Below are 21558 nucleotides of genomic sequence, written 5' to 3' on the forward strand. Positions count from 1 at the left end.
TAAAAGTCTGTTAGAACTAAAAAATGGTACTTAAAAATATAGTTTGAAAAACATACATCTAAGCTACATAGATGTTTAACTGGTACAACAAAATAAGAAATGTCCTCAAAGCAAAGAAATCTTAAACAGGACCACATACATTAACTTGTCCTTCAAAATGAGATTAATGTTTAAGACTTCCCAATGTGACTCTTAGTCATCCTAAACCCTACTTAAATTGAAATTGTCTCATATGGTTTATCTTCTCAATAATTACTAGGGACCCAGCTGTCAGGTATGAAAAGTATCTTGGCCAGTGCTGAGAGAGAGAGAGAGAGAGAGAGAGAGAGAGAATAAATTACTAAGATTTCAATTTCACATCAATTACACTTGGAAATGTACTACATCAGCACTAGTACCCTACATCTTTCTGGCTACCACAACAATTGCCTTAAGCAACTCTCATTAATAAGTGCCCATCTAGAAAAAGCTACACACAAAAAAATAAGACAAAAAAAAAAAAAAGAAGAAGAAGAAAAGGAAAACATTAAGAAGAAAAACAGATGAGAGCAGCAAACATGACCTAGACCAAGAGAACAAACTGTCCAAGAGGTCTGGGAGAGACTGTTTTTAAGAAGATGGACCTAACAGAATACTTGATGGGCTTGAATGTGGTACTGAGAGGAGACTTAAACAACTGAGGAAGAGTTTGGGAATGAATCGGTAGTAAGTACCTACATAGAATAAACCAATGAATCACAAACACAAAAAATCTCATTGACTGTCTATGAAAATAGTAAGCATGCAGACAGAAGACTGAATCCTAAGTATACTACACGGCCCTGTTTTTAATTTACTGGCATCAAGTCGATTCTGACTCATAGCAACTCCATAGGACAGAGTAGAACTGTTCTTTAGGGCTTCCGAGACTTAAATCTTTCCAGAAGCAAACAGCCTCATCTTTCTCCAAAGAATGGCTGGTGGGTTTGACCTTGTCAGCATCCCCAAACTTAACCCACTGTAACACCAAGGATCCTCTTGTTGTCTGTCAACAATGTTCTGTAAATGTGAAACACTAACGTAACTAAGGAGTACTGATGTGGCACTGTAAGGTATGCACTATACTGCTAACCACAAGGCTGGCAGTTCAAACCCATAAGCTACTCCTAGGAAACCCTCACTATGAGTCAGTACAACTCAACAGCACACAACAACTTAACAACAATGTAACTAAAATAAATACACTGGGAAGGTGGAGGCAGAGAGGACATGTGTGTTTAGGGTGGGAGGTGAAAAAGATATTAAAGAAAGCTAAATCCACCCTTTGCTCAAAAACGAGGGACAGTAACATACCACTGAATTGAAATATTAATCCTGATGTAGCTGCCGGATAAGCACTAGACTGAAAACCACAAGGCCGGCAATTAAAACCCATCAGTTGCTCCTCAGAAAACCTGTACAGGGTTGCTATAAATGGGAACCGACTTGACAGGACTTAACAACAACATAAACATTATATGAAGTCATATAAACATGTTATTTACAGACACAGAAGTAAGTATCAAAATAAATCAATCAGTAAATTGCTAAAAACGGCTGTCTCTAGGAGGAAGACATGGCCATAATACTCTGATGATGAGCAATGCACAATTCTCTCAGTTACGTGCCTATATAATGATGAGATTGATAAAAATTACATTTTCAAAGCTCACAAGCCGGAATGTGACTTGCCAGGTAGCCATAAAGGTGTACTGTGTTTTTGTTAACTCACAAAGAAAGCCTTTCATCAAGATAAAGAGCAAAGCTACAGGGTAAAACTCACCAACAAAGTGAAAAGAACTCTTTATGTTGACATAAGCAAGCCACGGAAATACTCTGAATTCTGAAGGAACAAAATATTCCCTTTTCACTGTCAATTCTTTGACTCCACTCTAAGCTTTGGTGGTTCCTTTTTCCTCCTTACCATTATGTATTAAAGGCAATGAATTACAAGGTCTTTGAGGGCACAATATAATCTTATTAATTCAGTAAATATTTACTTAGGTCAGTTAGAGGCCCCAGTACTGATCATATCTAAGACTACTATGATTCAAACCAATACAGCATATATCTTTATATCCCAGTAGCTACCTAAGAGGCTTTTTGAATGAATAAGAAGCCAAAATGAAAAGGACATTCATGTATTATTCTTAGTATGCCTATTATTATTGATAAATTATCAACATGCCTACTTTGATAAATATAATTTATTTTCTGCAAGACTATAGTTATTACTACAGATAATAAACTGCTGTTTAATTGCCAGACTGCAAAGCTGTTTGATCTGTAAGGTCAGCAGATCAAGCTCACCAGCTGCTCCTTGGAAACGCTATACAGGGTCACTATGGGTCGGAATCAACTCAATGACACTTAACAACAATAGCTGAAACGCCGACCAAAAAAAAAAGGACTTCACTGCTGTCAAGTCAATTCCAACTTATAGCTACCCTGTATGACAGAGAAGAAGTAACTGCCCCATACGGTTTCCAAGACTATGAATCTTTTTTGAAGGCAAACTGCCACATCTTTCTCCCTCGGAGTGTCTGGTGGGTTTGAATTGCTGGCCTTTTGATTGGCAGTGGAGTGTTTTAACAACTGGGTCACCAGGACTCCCTGTTTAATAACTACTGAAGACAAATTAGTAAAATTATAATATTAAAAGCATAACTATTTTATGTTTATAATATGCTATTATTAATTTATAATGGAGTCCTTTGCAGCTGGACTGCAAAGTTGGCTTGAACCACAGGTCAGCAGTTCAAGCTCACCAGCTGCTCCTTGGAAACCCTATGGTTGCTATGGGTTGGAACAAACTCAAAGGTACATAACAACATTTAGCTATAGGTTTCTTTCCCTAAGTGAGTAATCTACATTTACTTAAATGTCAAGTACGTATATTTTTTATAATAAGTATTTTACTTTAAAATTTATATCCCAAAATATTTGGTAAGGCTTGTCATTTGATGAGAATGTTAGACATTGCCATGAGCAGGGGTCTTCGTATACTGATCACAATAAAACGCTAAAACCTCTCCCCTCAGCTTTGCCTCCACATCCATTCATTTATTGTATTCCCATTCCCTTTGAAGTGTCATGATGACTGCTATGATTAATACTAAAGTTGTCCAATTTGTCAAATACAAAGCATCACAAAACACTGTTCTGTTCTCCACCGGCTTCCCTTAGGAGTCTGACCTAATCTCATCCATACCTGTCTTTTTACTAACTGGTCCATTCTGTCCTTCGTCTTCTGTAATTACAGGCATACTCAGACGTAAAGATGCATTATCTTCTTTATTTATATTCTGCATGTCACCTGGAAACATTACATTATTATCTAAATACGTAAATGAAGGATAACAACCTTTGAAAAAAACTTTTTACACAACTACAAAATGCTATTATTACTGTAACAAAAATTAGATATTTACACTAAACACAAAAATTGGCACACAAGAATATACATTTTAGAATAAATTTCTTGTTTAAAAGAAATACTAACATATTTGCATCTTTGGTTTGAAAATTTGAACCTCGAATTTTTCCAGTAAAGTGAAGAAATGTGAAGAAACAAAATTAGCCAAACACAAATAGCTTATTCAATCTCTATCACACACCAAATGGGTTATATCTGCAGACATCAGGAAATGATAACGTTTGTTACTTCACCTTTATTGTATTAATTCATTGCAAATATAATTTTAAAGGTAAAAGTTATGTTTATTTTGCAGACAAACCTTCTCTTATGATCAGGTATGCTCTATAAGATATATTTCTAAAAACAAAATAAAACAAAACAAAAAAAGCCCAGAAAGAATAGAGGCAAATCCTGTTGAATGATGATGCACGGAGGAGACTGTAATGATTGCAATGAAATGATGAGAGTAAAACTGATGTTCTCCCCTATCAACTATCACTCAATTCACAACAAAAACTTAAAAAAAGACGTATTTCTCTAGTCAAAAATTGTACAGACATGCTAGTCTATATGTCATAGACTATAGAATTGTTGTTAATATTTAGTTTTTAAAAACTTCAGATTTTAAAAAAAACACAAAAAAACAAACCAGATTTTCCGTAGTACTAAAGTAACACATGGAGTCCTGGTGTGGCACTGTGGATTAATGCGCCAGACTGCAAAGCTGTCTGAACTGCAAGGTGCTCCTTAGTAACCCTATACAGGGTCGCTATGGGTCGGAGCCGACTTGATGGCACTTAACAACAACAAAGTAACACATACCTAAAATGGAAACATTATAGAAATGTATGGACTTGTAAGTGAAAAATGTTCATGAACCCATTCCTGTTGTTGTTAAGTGCCATCGAGTCGGTTCCGACCCATAGTGACCCTGAACAGGGTTTCCAAGGCTGTAAATCTTTATGGGAGCAGAAAGCCTCATCTTTCTCCCACGGAACAGCTGGTAGTTTCGAACTGCTGATCTTGCGGTTCACAACCCAATTCATAACCACTACGCTACCAGAGCTCCTGTTACCTGTTACTATTCCTGAGTTACCTGTTAATATACTCAAGAGATTTTCTTCTTAAAAAAAAAAAAAAAAAGCTTTTTCTACTAAACATTCTATCAATGGGCTCAAATATAACAATTGTTGAGGCTGGCACAGGACTGGGCAGTGTTTCCTTCTGTTGTGCACAGGATCTCTATGAGTGAGGAACCGACTCTACGGCCCCTAACAACAACATAGAGAGCTTTCTCAAGCTTTTTAAGGACTGCAAAGTATTCCCTTGTATGGATTAACAGTAATTTTATTTACCCAATCTTTCAATGTCATATATTTGAGCTGTTTACAGATTTTTGCCATTCCAAATAATCCTGCATAAATGTCCCTATGAATTTACCATAAATTTCTAAAACTTAAACTGATATGATTTGCACATCTAAAATTTTGACAGATGACTACAAACTGCTCTCTAAAAAGGATGCACTGATTTATACTTCCACTGAAATTCAGAGAACTTATCTCCCCACACTTGAACTTTCAATACATATTCAGTATCTTTAATCTTTGCCAATGTGATAAGTGAATTCAAAACCACGTTTTAATTTACATTTAATTATTAATTAAATATATCTTAACAGTCACACTGACGGTTTGCATTTTGTTTCTTAATTACTTATTCATGTCGTAAGCCCATTTTTCTACTATGGCCCTTTTCTTATCAAAAGGTCAGCTGTTTGAACTCACCAGTTGCTCATGGGAGAAAGATGAGGCAGTTGCTTCCACAAAGATTTATAGTCTGAGCAACTCTATGTGGCAGTTCTATTCCATCCTAGAGAGTCACTGAGTTGGAACCAACTAGATGCAGTGGGCCTGGTTCTTCTAAAATTAGAAATGTTAACATTATATGGGCTGCAAATGGTTTTGCCAAGTCTTTTGCCTTTTATGGGCTATAAGACTCTTCTTTTCAAAGGAAGTAAACTTTTGAATAATGAGATCTGATTCTTACTCAGATGCAGAATAGCAAATTACCTGTTTCAATGTATCTACCAAACTTTATGAGCTACAAAGTTGGTAACTAGAAATTTACCAAAGACCTCAATTTTATGTGTCTAGTAAATCCTCCATGATAAATGCAGTAAGAATTCTCAAATGTGCTAAAATATCTATCATTTTGTTTCATGAAATGCACATACCAACTTCTATCCTTAAGTTAATTTCAGAGTGTGCGAAACAATGTTTTACATAAATATTCTGTGGTTGTTTTACCCCCGAAGCTGGGAATGTTTGTTGGAGCAGAAAGCCTTATCTTTCTCACGTAGAGCGGCTGGTGGACTTGAATCGGCAACCTTAAGGTTCACAGTCTAGTTCTTATCCGATAAGAGTCACCACACTCCCTGCCATAATTATAATAAGTAATAAAATATGGCTAGTGAAGGAAGTGCTGGATTTTTATCGAATGTCCCCTTGAGCCTACTTATAAGGTAAATTATATGACTGTCGCTAAGTGCCGACAAGTCCAACTCATAATGCCCATGTACAGGGTGTCTGAGGAACAGCACCCACTTCGCAGTTAGGGATTCCAGTGTTGCTAAGTACAGTCAAGTCAGTGTTGACTCACAGCGACCCTGTCTAGGGTTTCTGAGTAGCACTGCTGGGGATGAACAACTTGCAGTAAGTAGTTTAGTGGTTTGAGTGCACCATTCTTGCATTCTAGGTAATCACATCACAGCCAAGGAGTTCTGTATTTGAGATTCTTTGTGATATAACTTAGGATTTTTTCAGTAATACTTATAAGTGAAATTGGTTGGATGACTTCTCAGAATGATGTCATGCTAGCTTTATAAAAAGAATAAGAAAATTCTCCTTCTGAATGATTTTTTGATCTTAACAAAATGTGGTACCTCCTCCTCTGAATTTTGTGTACTTCAAGCAACTGTTAAGGGATTTAATTAATATGTGGAATATATTAAAGGCATTTAACATCAGTTCTCCCACCACAACCTCAATATAGATGAAAACAAATCATGTTAAAAGGCTCTTTAATTTATCTTCATATATTCCTACAGTAGTTAGGAATGCATTCTAGATTGTTAAATTGTTGTGAAGTGCCGTCGAGTCAGTTCTGACTCATAATAACCCTGTATAGGGTTTTCCAAGGAGCAGCTGGTAGGTTTCCAGTGCTTATCATACTGCGCCACCAGAACTGCCACCAGGACTCTTATTACAGATTGTTGTTAAGTGCTTCCGAGTCAGTTCCAACACATAAAGACCTTGTATAGGGTTTCCAAGGAGCAACTGGTAGGCTTGAACCACTGACCTTGCAGTTCAAACCGACATTCTCATCCAGCACATTAATCCACAGCACCACACAGGACTCCCCTACTACAGATTATAAGATTACATTATAATATATAATGTGTTATAATATAATAGTTTTAGACAATATATAACATTATACTATAGTGTAGTGGTTACGAATCAGGCTGCTAACCTCAGGGTGAGCAGTTTGAAACTACCAGTTATTCCACGGGAGAAAGATCTGGTTCCCATAAAGATTTACAGGCTCGGAAACCCTGTACAGGGTTGCTATAAATTGGAACCACGGCACATAACAACAACAACTATAATAATATTATATTATTACCTACTATAGATTAGTACTCTTATTGTGGCTCTATAGGATCAGCACTGGACTGTGAACCACAAGGTCGGCAGTTCAAACCCACCAGCTGCTCCTTGGAAACCCTATACAGCGTCGTATGAGTCGAAACTGCCTCAAGGGCACTTAACAACAACAATTTAAGATTAAGTATCAAATATTTACTAACCTTTCTAACCGACTCCATGGCACATAACAACAACAACAACAACAACCTTTCTAATATTTTCCTTGAGCCTAGCCTATTAATCATTTTCCAACTTTAAGTATGATGAATATATATTTTTGTGTAATTAAAAAAAATTAAACGGTTAAAATACAGTCATTAGTTATGAACCAAATGCTCAAGGTAATTTTACAGGTATACTTTCTGAAGACAACAGCATATACAGCTAAATTAGTATTGTTTTTGTTGTTAAGTATCGTGGAGTGGGTTCCGACTCATAGCAACCCTGTACAAGGTTTCTGAGGCTGTAAATCTTTATGAGAGCAGAAAGCCTCATCTTTCTCCCGCAGAACAGCTGGTAGTTTCGAACTGCTGACCCTGCAGTTCACAGCCCAATTTGTAGCCACTACGCTACCAGACAGTTACAGGGAAATATGGTTTACGAAATACACTACTTACCATACCTTACTCTACATATAAATTTGACTCACATGTAAAAATGCCTAATAAAGTATGCACTGATTAATTCTAGGCTAAGTCTATAAACCATCTACCTATATCACTATGAACAAACTCTTTAATACACATTTGCCTTCATTTCATCAACTATGAAATGATGAATTTCAGATGACTCCTAGGGTCCCTCCCTTTCAGCAATAAGGTTCCAAGAACCAGAGAATATGCATTTATTTTTAATATTTACTCTCATAAGGTTCTCAGTAAAATAAGTACCCAACCATTTAAAAAAGGAAAACAAAGATGAGGGGAGGTTATGAATAAGACCCATTTGCCCTGAGTCTCAGCAAGATGTTAAGAAGCTACCTTTGTTTCTGGAAGCTACCTTCTTCCCTTCTGATTTCAGTGCTTCTTTGTTTCTTTTCCTCTTAGTTGCTTTGCTTTGTCCTTGACCAGATGCAGAATCAGAGTCAGAAGAATCAAGTCTGACTTGTCGGTGCCTTCTGGACTTGGATACCTGAAGAGTGAGAAATCCAGTTCATCACAAATCAGAAAATGAATTGAAATAAGCAAAGTAACAGAAATGTATGTAGTAATTAGAGAAAGACAAGATACATGACTGAATGAAAGATTTACAAAAATATGTGTTATAAAGTACTCTACTAACATACTGGTGATTGCTTAATACAATCACATGTCCCGTGTATAGTCTTCCTTTGACCATTATAACATGAAAAGTTTCCTGCAGCTGCCATCACTGTCTACTCATACTGGGTTTAATGTGGCTGTTCCATTATCAGAAATGGTTGAGGAATGGAGGTACAGAGGACAAGCACTGTTTTTCACTGTCTAATAACCAAATCCACCCTTCTTCTAATAATAACACTTTATGTTCCTTGGGCATCTCCATGTGTTTCAGGCATTATCCCTGGCTCCAGGTATGGTCATGCAGCACAACTCTCCCCATGGTTATTATGCTTTAAATGCTCAAGGGTAGGCAAATGATCTGAATAACTCAAGTTTAGAAATCTGTTGCACAATTAGGAAGGAAACATTTATCTTTCCACTGAGCTGGGCACGTGTAAGGTTGGCTTGGAGCCAGGTACCCAAGAACATTTGAGTTATACTCATCAATGAATTTACTTATTTACTTAAAATATGACATTAGCTAAAAACTACCTAGAGATAGTTTTTAGCTAATGTCATATATGCAATAGGCAAACCCATAGTCATTCACTCAGTATCAATTCGGACTCACAGCAACCCTACAAGACAGAGTACAACTGTCCACAAGCTTTCCAAGGCTGTAAATCTTTATAGAGGAGTCCTGGTGTGGACTGCTAACAATATGGTCGGCAGTTCAAACTCATGAGTTGCTCCTTGGAAACCTGATACAGAGACACTATGAATCAAAACCAACTTGACAGCAATTAACAACAAATCTTTATGGAAGCAGGCTGCCACACCTTTTTCCTGCAGAGTGGCTGACAGGTTCAAACCAGTGACCTTTTGGTTAGCAACTGAGTGTTTTAACCACTGTGCCATCAGGACTCCGCACATGCAGGAGAGAAAAAGATTCCTACCATCTAGTTAATTTCAGCTCATAGTGACCCAATATACAGTTTCCAAAGCCTCAACAAACATTTTGACATATTCTATTTGCAACAAGCTTTGCTCACTTAATTCTTTGTAAAGTTTGGAATGAAAACCAAATGATTTTTGTTCTAGTTAAATTTAACTTCTATATATTAAATATCTAGAATGTTTCGATTAAAATCATTTCTAAATTTTAAACTACAAACACGACATACAGGGTTACTATTAAGAATTGGAATTTTATTCTTTTCTTTCAGTAACACCTGCCTTTAATAAATACCTAGTTAAAAAAAAAAAAAAGCACACATAATGAAATCAGTTGCAATTCCTGAAAAAAGCTCTGTTAGTGAGGGAGGTGAGGCAATGTCTGGAATCATGACATTTTTAATAATATTAATTTATATCATCTAGCTATATATTTGGAGTCCTGGTGTGGCACTGTGGGTTAATGAGCCAGACTGCCAAGACGTTTGAACTGCAAAGTAGGCGGTTCAAGCTCACCAGCTGCTCCTTAGAAACCCTATACAGGGTCACTATGGGTTGGAATCGACTCAACAGCACTCAACAACAACAACAAGCTATATATTTAAATTACAATATTGATCTCTATAAAGAAATGAAGACAATCCCACACCCCTAAAATTTTTCTTGCAAAGGGAAGTGATAAAAATACTGACTTACAGAAGTCTGCACAACTCCAGCTGTGGTCTTTTTTCCTAGATCGTAGCTCACAAAAATATATATGGTTCTAATTTCTTTTTTTCTCTAGACAGAGATGTGTAGTTATAAAGTGGTTGTGTTTTATAATCACATACAAATCCAAGACCTTAAATCTGTATGGCTGCAAACCACCTCATCTTTCTCCCATAGAGCAGTTGGTGGGTTTGAACCATTGATCTTGGGGATAGCGGTGCCACCAGGGCTCCCACATACAGTACAGGTATGAATAATTCTTAAAAGAACTACCATGCATTGTATGTCAATTGCACTTCAATAATGAAAGACAGAAAAAAAGTAATACATTTATATGACAATTGATGGGTTACATAATTTAATTGTTTTATGATTTAAAAATTATTTTCAGACTATCTTAAGAGAAACATTAAATATCAATTACTATTCTGAAATATGGAAAGAGAGCTCTGGTTACAAAGAATTTGGAATAGTTAACGTACTGCCCTCAGTATTTTCACACAATATTTACCTTCCATTTATTCCGCTGTAGCAAATAACTTTTGTAACCAACCTACAGTCACTTCAAATTGTTTTTTAACAACTAGAAAATAAAATTAACTTCCCACAGAATAAAGACAATCTTAGATTTCTAATGAAAATGAAAGAAAGCCAGATTAAATATACATTTCTTATCTGTGTTTCCTCTTGAGGCCCCCCAAAATGAAATCAACCAAAAATAACACATACACCCACTAAAACTGGAAACAAAAATCTGTAAACAAGGTACCAAACTTTTGGAAGACAAAAAGTTTAGGAAAGTGGCCGAGAGCTGACTTCACCAAATGAAGACAGCTTAAATCGCACCGTCTTACTCATCTGAGCTAGCCTTGATGGCTTGATGATGTTTCCTTTCTGATAAAGGAAACAAGTGTAAATTGCTCTTGACCTATACTTGGGGATGTAGTAGCTCAAAATACCAACTGAGAGGGAAAGAGTCTTCACATCAGGTATCAATCCTATCCCTTTTATATACAAGGTTGATACGGACAGGCAACTTAAGACACTGGCTACCTAAAATGAGTGATTGATAAAAGCATGAAGTAACTAGCTTAAAAATGTTCAAAAGAGAGTTTAGTTTAAGGTAGATTCCCCACTGAAGAGTTTTCATCTTGTCTAGATGGGTCTGGTGAAAAGAGATGGGGTTAAGACTTTTATGATTCAATAGTGAGTAACTGTTACCATGAGTAATTGCAATCATCAAAACTGTAAAACTTCAAGTTTTGTAACAAAAATGCGGCAGTAATCTTATAGCCCAGAAACAGGATCCTAGGACCATTAAGTGAGAAGACCACAAGTGGAATGTGAGGCCCTATCCAGAGAAGCGACACCAGAGATGGAGGCAGAGATGAGGACATGCAGAGATGGAGCAGCTGAGGACTCTGGACTCACGGAAAGGGACTGGGTGCTGGCGGCCAGGAGGCAGGCTTGCAGAATGGGCCTTTTGGTTGTTTAAATGATTATATATTCCTGAGTGTTTTGGTGTACACTCCCTTCCCCCACAAAAAAACCAGAGGGAATAAAAGCAAATACTGTTGAATGATGATGCACGGAGGGTACTGTAATCATTGCAATGAAACAATCAGTGTAAAATCGATGTTCTCCCATGTAAACTATCACTCAATTCACAATAAAAAGTTAAAAAACAAACAAACAGATAAATACCAGTAGAAATAGTTAAAAGAAAAAAAGCACAAAGTTGTGATGCTCTGGAGATTAAAATATAGAAGTGGGAAAGAATGAGACAGGGGAACTATTGAGTTTTATAAGTTACATAGTGTTTTGTTGCTTTTTAAATTATATGGATGTGTCAGGTTAATGAAAAATAAAAATGTAATTTAAAAAGCATCCAAGTAATTTCTTCATTATGTACATAACTTACCTGAGCAACAACTGCAAAGGCCTTTGACTTTATTTTTGCTAATGATACTGCCCTTTCGCATCTCTGGAAGTAAAAGTAACAAGGGACAAAACAAGGTTAAACAACATTAGGTATAATTATGAGTACTAAAGTATTTGTTAACAAAAGTTAAGATTTGAGACAGAATGTAGGGTAAAGGAAACGAATCATTCTTAGACATATATATTGAGTACAGGTAACCATCACACTCACCACATTCTCTAGCAGACCTAGTAGGTGCCATAATACCATCTTCATAGCTACTGATGGCTTTCATTCAGATTCACGGAGGAAAATCTGAAGGGAAGCCTTGGTGAATAGACAGGGACTATGATTGCTATTTCCTCCTTATCTGCCTTGTCTCATCCACTAAGGTGGATCATAACTGTGGGGGGCTCCACATTAGTTAAAAGGCTGACAAGAAATGAGAACTAAGACATTACGAAAGCCTTACTTTGCCCGTTTAAGCTATGGAGGCATCCTCCACCATCCTTCCAGTTCTCTGTAACGCTCCCCACTTAACATCCTCACTTCAACCTAGAGCTCAAATGGTCTTTCACAAGGTTTCCAATACAGAGCAGACCAGCTTTTCTTGAAATGCAAGCTCTCGGGTTTTCTCAGATATGGACTATAATACTGATCCAGGGTTGCAATGCTTAGTACACAGAATCACAGCTAAAGACATTAAACTAACTAATGCTGTATAAGCAATCATATAGTGAATCTGAATAAAATGAAAAGACATTAAACTAACTAAAGCCCCACAAGCAATCATATAATGACTCTGACCTCTGATTCTTGTGCATCACTGCTCTCTCTTGCTCCTTCCCCATCATTAACTTTGGATTTTAAGGATGGATTCTGGAAGAGAAAAATACACACACACACACACACACACATATGTATATATGGAGTCCTGGTGTGGCTCTATAGGATTAGAACAGGACTGGTAACTACAAGGCTGGTGGTTCAAAGTTACCAGTCACTCCTCGGAAACTCGGGTCCAAGTATATGACTTGGAACCGGCTTGATGGCACCTAACAATAACAACGCGCACACATATTAGGACTTCAAAATGTTTATGGGAAAATTCCATTATCTTTTAATTCCATTTTTCCACATATTTTTTGGAACCCCCAGCATAGAGACAGAAATGTACCATTCAAATTAATTTAAAGTTGATTGCAAATTAATTTATGAACAATGATATTCACTGTCAATTATCATAAAATCTAAAAAGCTCATTTCTCTACTAGACTTTAAGGTCACAAGTTTCAAAGTAGTATTGAAATTCACCAATAAAATGCCTAAATCCTCCTAATTAATGAAGGACGAAATAAAGTTTATTGTGGTAGTGAGATTGCTTTATTCTCCTTTCCTTCCAATTTTCGTAGTTAAGACCTATCTTAGTAATGCTCACTCATTAAAGAGAATCTAATGCACTGGACCGCAAGGTCAGATTGAACCACAGGTCGGTAGTTCAAACTCAACAGCTGCTCCTTGGAAACCCTACAAAGGATTGCTATGAGTTGTAACCCAATTGATGGCACATAAGAACAATTATTAAAAAGAGAATGAAACATTCTATAATGGTTACAGGGTGGTGGTGGGACAATAAAGTTAATAGTGATAAATACTGTTAAGTGATGGTACATGGAGTGGACTGCAATCAATGTTAATGACACAAAGTGTATGATTTGTTGAATGTGGAACTGATGATCTGGTCTATAAATCTTCACTCAATTCACAATAAAAAGCTAAAAGAGAAAAAAAAAAAGAAGAGAATGCTATAACACTTTCATGGTTATATATAATACCTAGGTCACCAGAGGCCAACTGTGGAAGAGACCATCAACTGCTCATATGCAAGTTAAAGTTGAAGCTGAAGAAAATTAAAACAAGTACATGAAAGTCACCCCATCTGCTCTTACAGACCATCTCAAGAATAGATCTGATGCAACAAATACTAATTACTAAAGACCAGACAAGCTGTGGGATGACATCAAGGGTATCATACTAAAATGGATAAAGAAAAAGGTCATGTCCAAAACTGACCAATAGAGACTCTGAAACTTGCTCTTGGACACAGAGAAGTGATAGCAACTGGAAGAACTAATAAAATTAATGAGGTGAAACAAATAATTCAAAGGGCAACTTGAGAACAAAGTAAAATATTTCAATGAAATGTGCAAGAGTTAGAAAACCAAAAGGGAAGAACATGGTTGGCTATCTCAAGATGAAAGACATGATGAAAAAAATTCAACCTCAAGTAGCAATGTTGAAGTATTTTATGGGTAAAATGTTGAATGATGCAAAAAACGCCAAAAGAAGATGGAATGAATACAGAGTCACTGTATCAAAAAGAATTGGTTAACAATCAACCATTTCAGGAGCAGCCATATGATCAAGAAACAATGATAATGAAGGAAGAAGGCCAAGCTATACTGAAAGCAATGGCAAAGCATAGTGGTTACAAATTGGGCTGCTAACCTTAAGGTCGGAACTTCGAAACTACCAGCTGTTCCACGGGAGACAGATGAGGCTTTCTGCTCCCATAAAAATTTACAGCCTCGGAAACCCTGTACAGGGTTGCCATGAGTCAGAACAGACTCCATGGCACATAACCAACCAACCAACAGCAACTGACACAATGTAAATTGAGATGTTTCAACAAACAAATCGAACACTGAAAATGCTCACTCATCTATGCTATGAAATGTGGACGACAGTTACCTGGCCAATCTACTGGAAGAGATTTATGCCCATTTCAAAGAAAGATGAGCCAACGAATGTAGAAATTATCAAACAATATCTTTATCACACACAAGTAAAATTTTGCTGAAGATAATTCAACATTGGTTGCAGCAATACATCAACAAGGAACTATGAGAAATACAAGCTAGATTCAAAAGACGACGTAAACTGAGTGATATCATTGCTGAGATCAGATGGATACTGACTAAAAGCAGAGAACAGCAGAAAGATGGCTACCTGTGTTTTACTGACAATGCTAAGGTATGAGACTGCATGGATCATAACAAATTAAGGATAACATTGCAAAACATGGAAATTCCAGAACACTTACTTCATTGTATTCATTCAGAACCTGTACATAGACCAAAAGGTGGCTGTTCAAACAAAACAAGGGGATACTGAATAGGTTAAAATCAGTAAAGCTGAGCACCAGGGTTATATTGTTCCATCTATTTGCTGAGTTAATAATCTGAGAAACTGGACTATATGAAGAATATAGCTTCAGGATTGGAGTACAGTTCATTAACATCTTGCAATATGCAGATGAGACAGCTTTGCTTGCTGAAAGCAAACTTTAAGCACTTACTGATGATGAAGATCAAATGCTATAACCATTACTAAAGATTATATCTAAACATCGAAATAAACAAAAACAAAAATCCTCACACCTAGATGACTAAGCAGCATCATGATCAAAGAAGAAAAGATTAAAGTTGTCAAGGATTTCATTTTACTTTGATCCACAATCAACACTCATGGAAGGGGCTGTCAAGAAATCAGGTTCTCAATAGGAGAAACAGATGAACAGTCTTGAGAGGAAGAAGCAAAAAAAAAGCCAAAAAAACCCCTTGAGTTACAGCATGAGGCAGCACAGATACATCTTGAAATTTCAAAGGGACTTTGAAAGTAAGAGGCCATTGTTGTTGTTGTTAAGTGCCGTCTAGTCTGTTCCTCTGTTCCAACCCATAGTGACCCTGTACAGGATTCCTAAGGAGCGGCTGGTAAGATTAAACTGCCGACCTTATGGTTCAAGCTGACATTACAGTCCAGCGCATTAACCCACAGTGCCACGCCAGGACTCCAACACACATGGTGGAGCTACATTCGTACTCATATTTTCCCACAGTTTTTTCTTTTTTGCCCCACTGGGTTTTGCTGATTTTGGACTTTCGTATTTAGTCTGGGTTTTGTTTTAGTTTTGTCTTCCTTCTCTCTTGGGGGTAGTTCTTTCTCTTCTTGCCTTAATCAATGAGAGAGCAATTGCGGCCATACACCCAAGCTACAATCGTATTCGATAAAACCCCACCAACTGGGCAAGAGTAAATACCAGCTGCAAGACACCAGAGCAGCGTCTATAGCCAACACCTACTAAAAACACCCTGAACTGAGCTGTAAGAGCAATAAAAATAAAAGCCTGATCATATCTACCAGGAAGCAACTGGAGAGACCTTAAGAATCCACCAATATACATTCATCTAATTAATACAACTACAACACCACAATGACTGAAAAGAAACAGAACATTTTTGCTCACATGCAGAAACAAAACAGAGTAATGCAAATAAACGACTAGGAGGAAGAGCTAGAATTTGCAGTGGAGGGAGAACAGGCTTTGGAATGAACTGAAAAGGAATTCAGAAGAGTGCTATTAAAATGGACAATACACTGAGAGGGCAAAGGAGTAGAATTTAACAGAGGGAAGCCAGAATCAGCGAGCTAAAAGATAAATCTCTCAATACTGCTAAGATAGAAGAACAAGCAGAAAAAAAGAATGAAAAACCTGAAGGAAGCCTATGATTCATGTGGAATAACATGAAGAGGAATAACCTATGGGTGATTAAAGTTCCAAAACAGGAAGAATCAAAGAAAACCACAGAAGAGATAATCAAAGAGCTGGGGGAAGAAAATATCCCTAACATCTTGAAAGATGGGAAGATAAGCATTCAAGATGCTGAACAAATACCAGATAGGATAGATCCCAAAAGAAAATCACCAAGACATACCATAATCAAACTCTCCAAATCAAAGACAAGGTAAGAATACTGAAAGCAGCTAGAGAAGAAAGAAATGTTACCTATGAAGGAAAGAAAATAGGAGTAAGCTCTGATTTCTTGGCAGAAACCATGCAGACAAAACGACAGTGGGAAGACATATACAAAACTCTGAGAGAAAAAACTGCCAATCAAGAATCATATAACCAGCAAAGCTGTCAATTAAATATGACCACAGAATCAGAACATTTTAGGTTAAACAGAAATTAAGGGATTTTGTAAACACCAAGCCAGCGCTCCCAATCACACCAAAGAGAGTTCTTTGGACTAAGAACCAACAAGAGCAGACAACAGCCAAAGACTGACATATGTGGCAACACCACCCAGAACTCAATCCAGAAATGGAAGAGTCCAGAGCAGAACAAAACTACAAGAATGAAAATTAAGGGGATCTGGATGGTCAATCTATGATCAGAACAACTAAAAAGCAAAAAATAAATAAATAAATAAAAAAGGGAAAAGTACAATAGCAGAGATCCAGGAGGTGAAGTTAGGTAGATCTTAGAATAAAACAGATTGTCACAAAAAGAGGAAGAACTTTATAAAACATAGGGCAACCTCAAAGAAACTTAATACATCTCTATATCAAAGCCACAAAAGAAATGTCCAAGAACATTATGGAAAGTTTAAAACAATGAAGAAATTGACAAGAAACAGCAAACACACAAAAATGAACACAGCACAAGGCATGCAGAACAAAGAAACCAGCAGCACCACAGAAAGAACAAACAACATAATAACAGCAATTAATTCATACCTATCAATAATTACACTGGATGTCAAGAAACAAAGAATGAAAAGAAAAAAAGAGAGAGAGAGAGTGGCAAAATGGATAAGAAAACAGGACAATACACTCTCTACAAGAGACACAACTTACACACAAATACAAAAATGATGGAAAATTAAAGTATGGAAAAAAATTTACCAAGCTAATTGCAATAAAACATGTGCAGAAGTGGCAATACTATCTCTGACAAAATAAACTTTATGGCAAAAACCAGCATAAGAGACAAAGAAGGACATGATCTCATGGTTAAAGGGTCAATTGAACAAGAGGCTATAACCATAATAAATAGATATGCTCCAAACGAAAGAGTCCTAAAACATATATAGAAAACCTAAATATCACTGGAAAAAGAAATAGACAACTCTACAATAATAGTGGGAGATTTAATGCGTGCCTTTTGAGACAGGACAGAACCACCAGAAAGAAACAATAAAGGCACAGAGGAACTAAACAACACAATCAACCAACATAACTCCACAGATGTATACAGAGCATTCAACCCAACAACAGCATGATATACATTCTTTTCCAGTGACCATGGAACATTCTCCAGAATAGACCATGTGTTAGGCCATAAGACAAGTCTCTACAAATTTAAAAACATCAAAATACTATAAAGGATCTTTTCAGATCACAATGTTATAAAATTAGAAATCAACAACAGGAAGAGCAAAGAAACAAATTAAAATATATGGAAACTGAATAACACCCTGCTTAAAAGCTACTGGGTAGTAGAACAAATAAAAAATGAATTTTTAAAATTCCTAGAAACAAATGAGAATGAAAACACAACATGCCAAAATCTATGGGACACGGCAAAAGCAATGCTGAGAGAACAATATATTGCGATAAATGCACACATCCAAAAAGAAGAAAGAACTCAAATCAACACATCAACACAATATCTCCAACAATTAGAAAAAGATCAGCAAAGTAAACCTATAGACACCAGAAGAAAATAAATATTAGAGCAGAAATAAACAAGATAGAAAAATGGAAAACCTATAGAAAGAATAAGCAAGACAAAAAGCTGGTTCTTCGAAAGGATTAATGAAATTGACAAACTACTGGCAACTCTAACAAGAGAGAGAAGACACAAAAAAATGCATAAGAAACCACATGGGTGACGTCAACAGAACCAATAGAAATAAAAAGGATAATAACAGAATATTATATTTTTAGAAAAACACAACCTACCTAAATTTACACAGAGTGAAGTAGAAAACCTGAACAGACCTATAACAAAAGAAGAAATGGATTAGGACATCCAAAAACGCCCAACCAAAAAAAGTTCAGGACCATATGGCTTCTCTGGTGAATTATAAAGGAATAAGACAATCCAATTTAAAAATGAGCACAGGACACGAACAGACACTTCACCAAGGAAGACATTCAGGCATATGAAGAAACGTTCAGGATCAATACCATTAAGAGATGCAAATAAAAACATTGAGATACCATCTCACATCAGCAATAACAATGTTCAAAAAAGCAGCGGACAACAAATGCTGGGGAGGATGTGGAGATACTGGGACCCTCCTATATTGCTGGTGGGTCTATAAAATGGTTCCACCACTCCAGAAAGTGGTATAGTGTTTCCTCAGAAAGCTGGAAATAGAAACACCTTATGATCCAGCAATTCCTCTATTTGGTATATATCCATGAGAAATATGAGCCAGAGCATGAGTAAATGTATGCACACCAATGTTCATCACAGCACTATTCCCAACAGCAAAATGATGGAGACAGCATAAGTGCCCATCAGTAGAAGAATGGATAAATAAACTTTGGTACATACATACAACGGATTATTACACTACCTTAAATAATAACTATGAAGCTGCAAAATACCTTATAACATGGATAAACCTTGAGGACATTATGCTGAGTGAAATTAGTCAGTCACAAAAGTACAAATATTGTATAAGATCATTACTGTAAAAATTTATGAAACCATTTCCATACTAAAAGACAAATTATTTGATGGTTACCAGGAATGGGAGGGAGAGGACAGTAAGGGACAGGTTAGGGGATAGATAAATGATACCTCAGGTGATGGGGAGGGCAATATACCAGGAGGGGTAAAGCAATATACAAGATGGGGGAGGGTATAGATGAACAAGGAAGACAGGGAAAGACTTAGGGATGTTTGCATGGGCTAAATGGGATACAGGTGTATACTCTACTTTGGAACAACAGGGCTCTATTATACAGGGACAGAGACATAGCCTGAACCGGTTAAGGAAAGGAAATATGGTTAAGGTGCCTTGACTGTCTTGTGGATATTGGTTTCCCCTTACTACTGTTGTAAAATACACATTTAAGTAAGATAGAAAGGAGTATTGGGAAATAAGATACATAAAGCTCGTAAGCCTGTCTTCAGCCTGTAACTGATTGGATTAGCTAAAAGGGGTACTCAAATTTACTCACTGAAATAGGTTTCCTGTTAAACCTTTGTAGACTATGGGGCCTTTGGTGGAATCCTGAGCCTCACCCATAATCTACTGAGGTTGAACATTCCAACTTGAAAGGGCATGCAGATCAACCTGGAGCAGCTAGAGAAACAGAATATATTTCTTGAAAAACCAGCAGGAAAAAAAAAAAAGAAGAAGACTGTTTGGCTGTTGGAAGATCAAGCAAGCTGTTATCGTAGAGACATCAAGGTAAGAAAAGTCAGGCCTTCAGGGTAAACTCCCTTCCAAGACTAAAACTCAAAGGGAACATATGAGCAGTCTTATATGCTTGCTAGTAACGCCCTGGTCTACTTGTGAGTGGAAGTAGGGAAAATGCAGCAAAGAAGACATGAGTTGAATTCAGCTATTTTCTATAGACACTTGTCAATCTTGAGATAAGAGAGAGAAGAGGAAGGACTGGCTGGTCTGAAGTTTAGGGAGACTAGTGAACTCGCGAGCCCTTGGACACTGACCTAATCACTAGGGGTTAGAATTGAAAGTGAAATAGCAAGCTGATCTGAAATAGGGGGAGGCATATGAGAGCACTCAAACTTGCAGACGGTACCCATTTAACCTAGCTTGGATGGTTTGCTCATCAGAACTTGAGCAGAGAAAAATAAAGAAGTTTGATACAGGAAGTAAGCGTAAATTGCAACAATGTGATGAACTAGACCTTTGCTTAAGGTTGCTCAAAATTCCAACGGAAAGTAAAGTAATCTTCATATCATGGAATATGCCTGTCTTCTCAACACACAGGGTTGACAGGAATAGGCAGCTGAGACATTGGCTACCTAAAATGGGGGGTTTGAGGGGGCTCTAAAGGCATGAAGTGGCTGGTTTACAAGCTTTAATCAGCAAATAATCAATACCTATCGATAATTACACTGAACGTAAATGGATTGAATGTACCTGTTAAGAGAAGGAGGGTGGCAGAATGGATAAAAAACAAGATCCTTCAATATGCTGTCTGCAAGAGATGCATCTCACACACAGAGGCAGAAACAGATTAAAAGTGAAAGGATGGGAAAAAATATACCAAGCTAACTGCAATAAAAATTGAACAGGAGTAGCAGTGCTAATCTCGGATAAAATAAACTTTAAGGCAAAAGCCAGCATAATACATAAAGATGAACATTATCTCATGATTAAAGGGACAATTGAACAAAATGAAATAACCATATTGAATATCTATGCTCCCAATGAAAGAGCGCCAAAGTATCTAAAACAAAATCTAATAGATTTGAAGAAAGAAATAGATGAATCCACAATAATAGTGGGTGACTTTAATATACCACTTTCAAAAATGGATAGAAAATGTGGGAGAACAAACAAGATGGCGGATCGGGTGGATATGTAGCAGAGAGCTCCGCCATCAACAACACAAAATACCCGACCAAGCAGGCTCAGGGGATGATGGTCCCAGAACTCTGAACCACAGATAAAGGAATATTTAGAAAGTTGGAAGGCTCACAGCTGGGGGAATTTGTGGCAGAAGCAAGAAATCTATTGCTTTCTAGTCCGGGAT

At 36.9% G+C, this 21558-nt stretch overlaps 1 protein-coding gene across 1 annotated transcript in view; it reads right to left on the reverse strand.

Annotated features, from left to right (window-relative positions):
• Positions 1-3200: 3200 nt before the first annotated feature.
• SNAPC1 (small nuclear RNA activating complex, polypeptide 1, 43kDa) overlaps positions 3201-21558 on the reverse strand; it is a 35519-nt gene continuing 17161 nt past the window's right edge. The window contains exons 6-9 of the mRNA XM_006864634.1: positions 12778-12849; positions 11971-12033; positions 8127-8277; positions 3201-3334 (exon numbers count right to left, since the gene is read on the reverse strand). Coding sequence (XP_006864696.1) covers positions 3201-3334; positions 8127-8277; positions 11971-12033; positions 12778-12849 — 420 coding nt within the window. The remainder of the gene's footprint in view (positions 3335-8126; positions 8278-11970; positions 12034-12777; positions 12850-21558) is intronic.

The sequence above is a fragment of the Chrysochloris asiatica genome, unplaced genomic scaffold, assembly GCF_000296735.1.
Source record: "Chrysochloris asiatica unplaced genomic scaffold, ChrAsi1.0 scaffold00067, whole genome shotgun sequence".
NCBI classification, from domain to species: Eukaryota; Metazoa; Chordata; class Mammalia; order Afrosoricida; family Chrysochloridae; genus Chrysochloris; species Chrysochloris asiatica.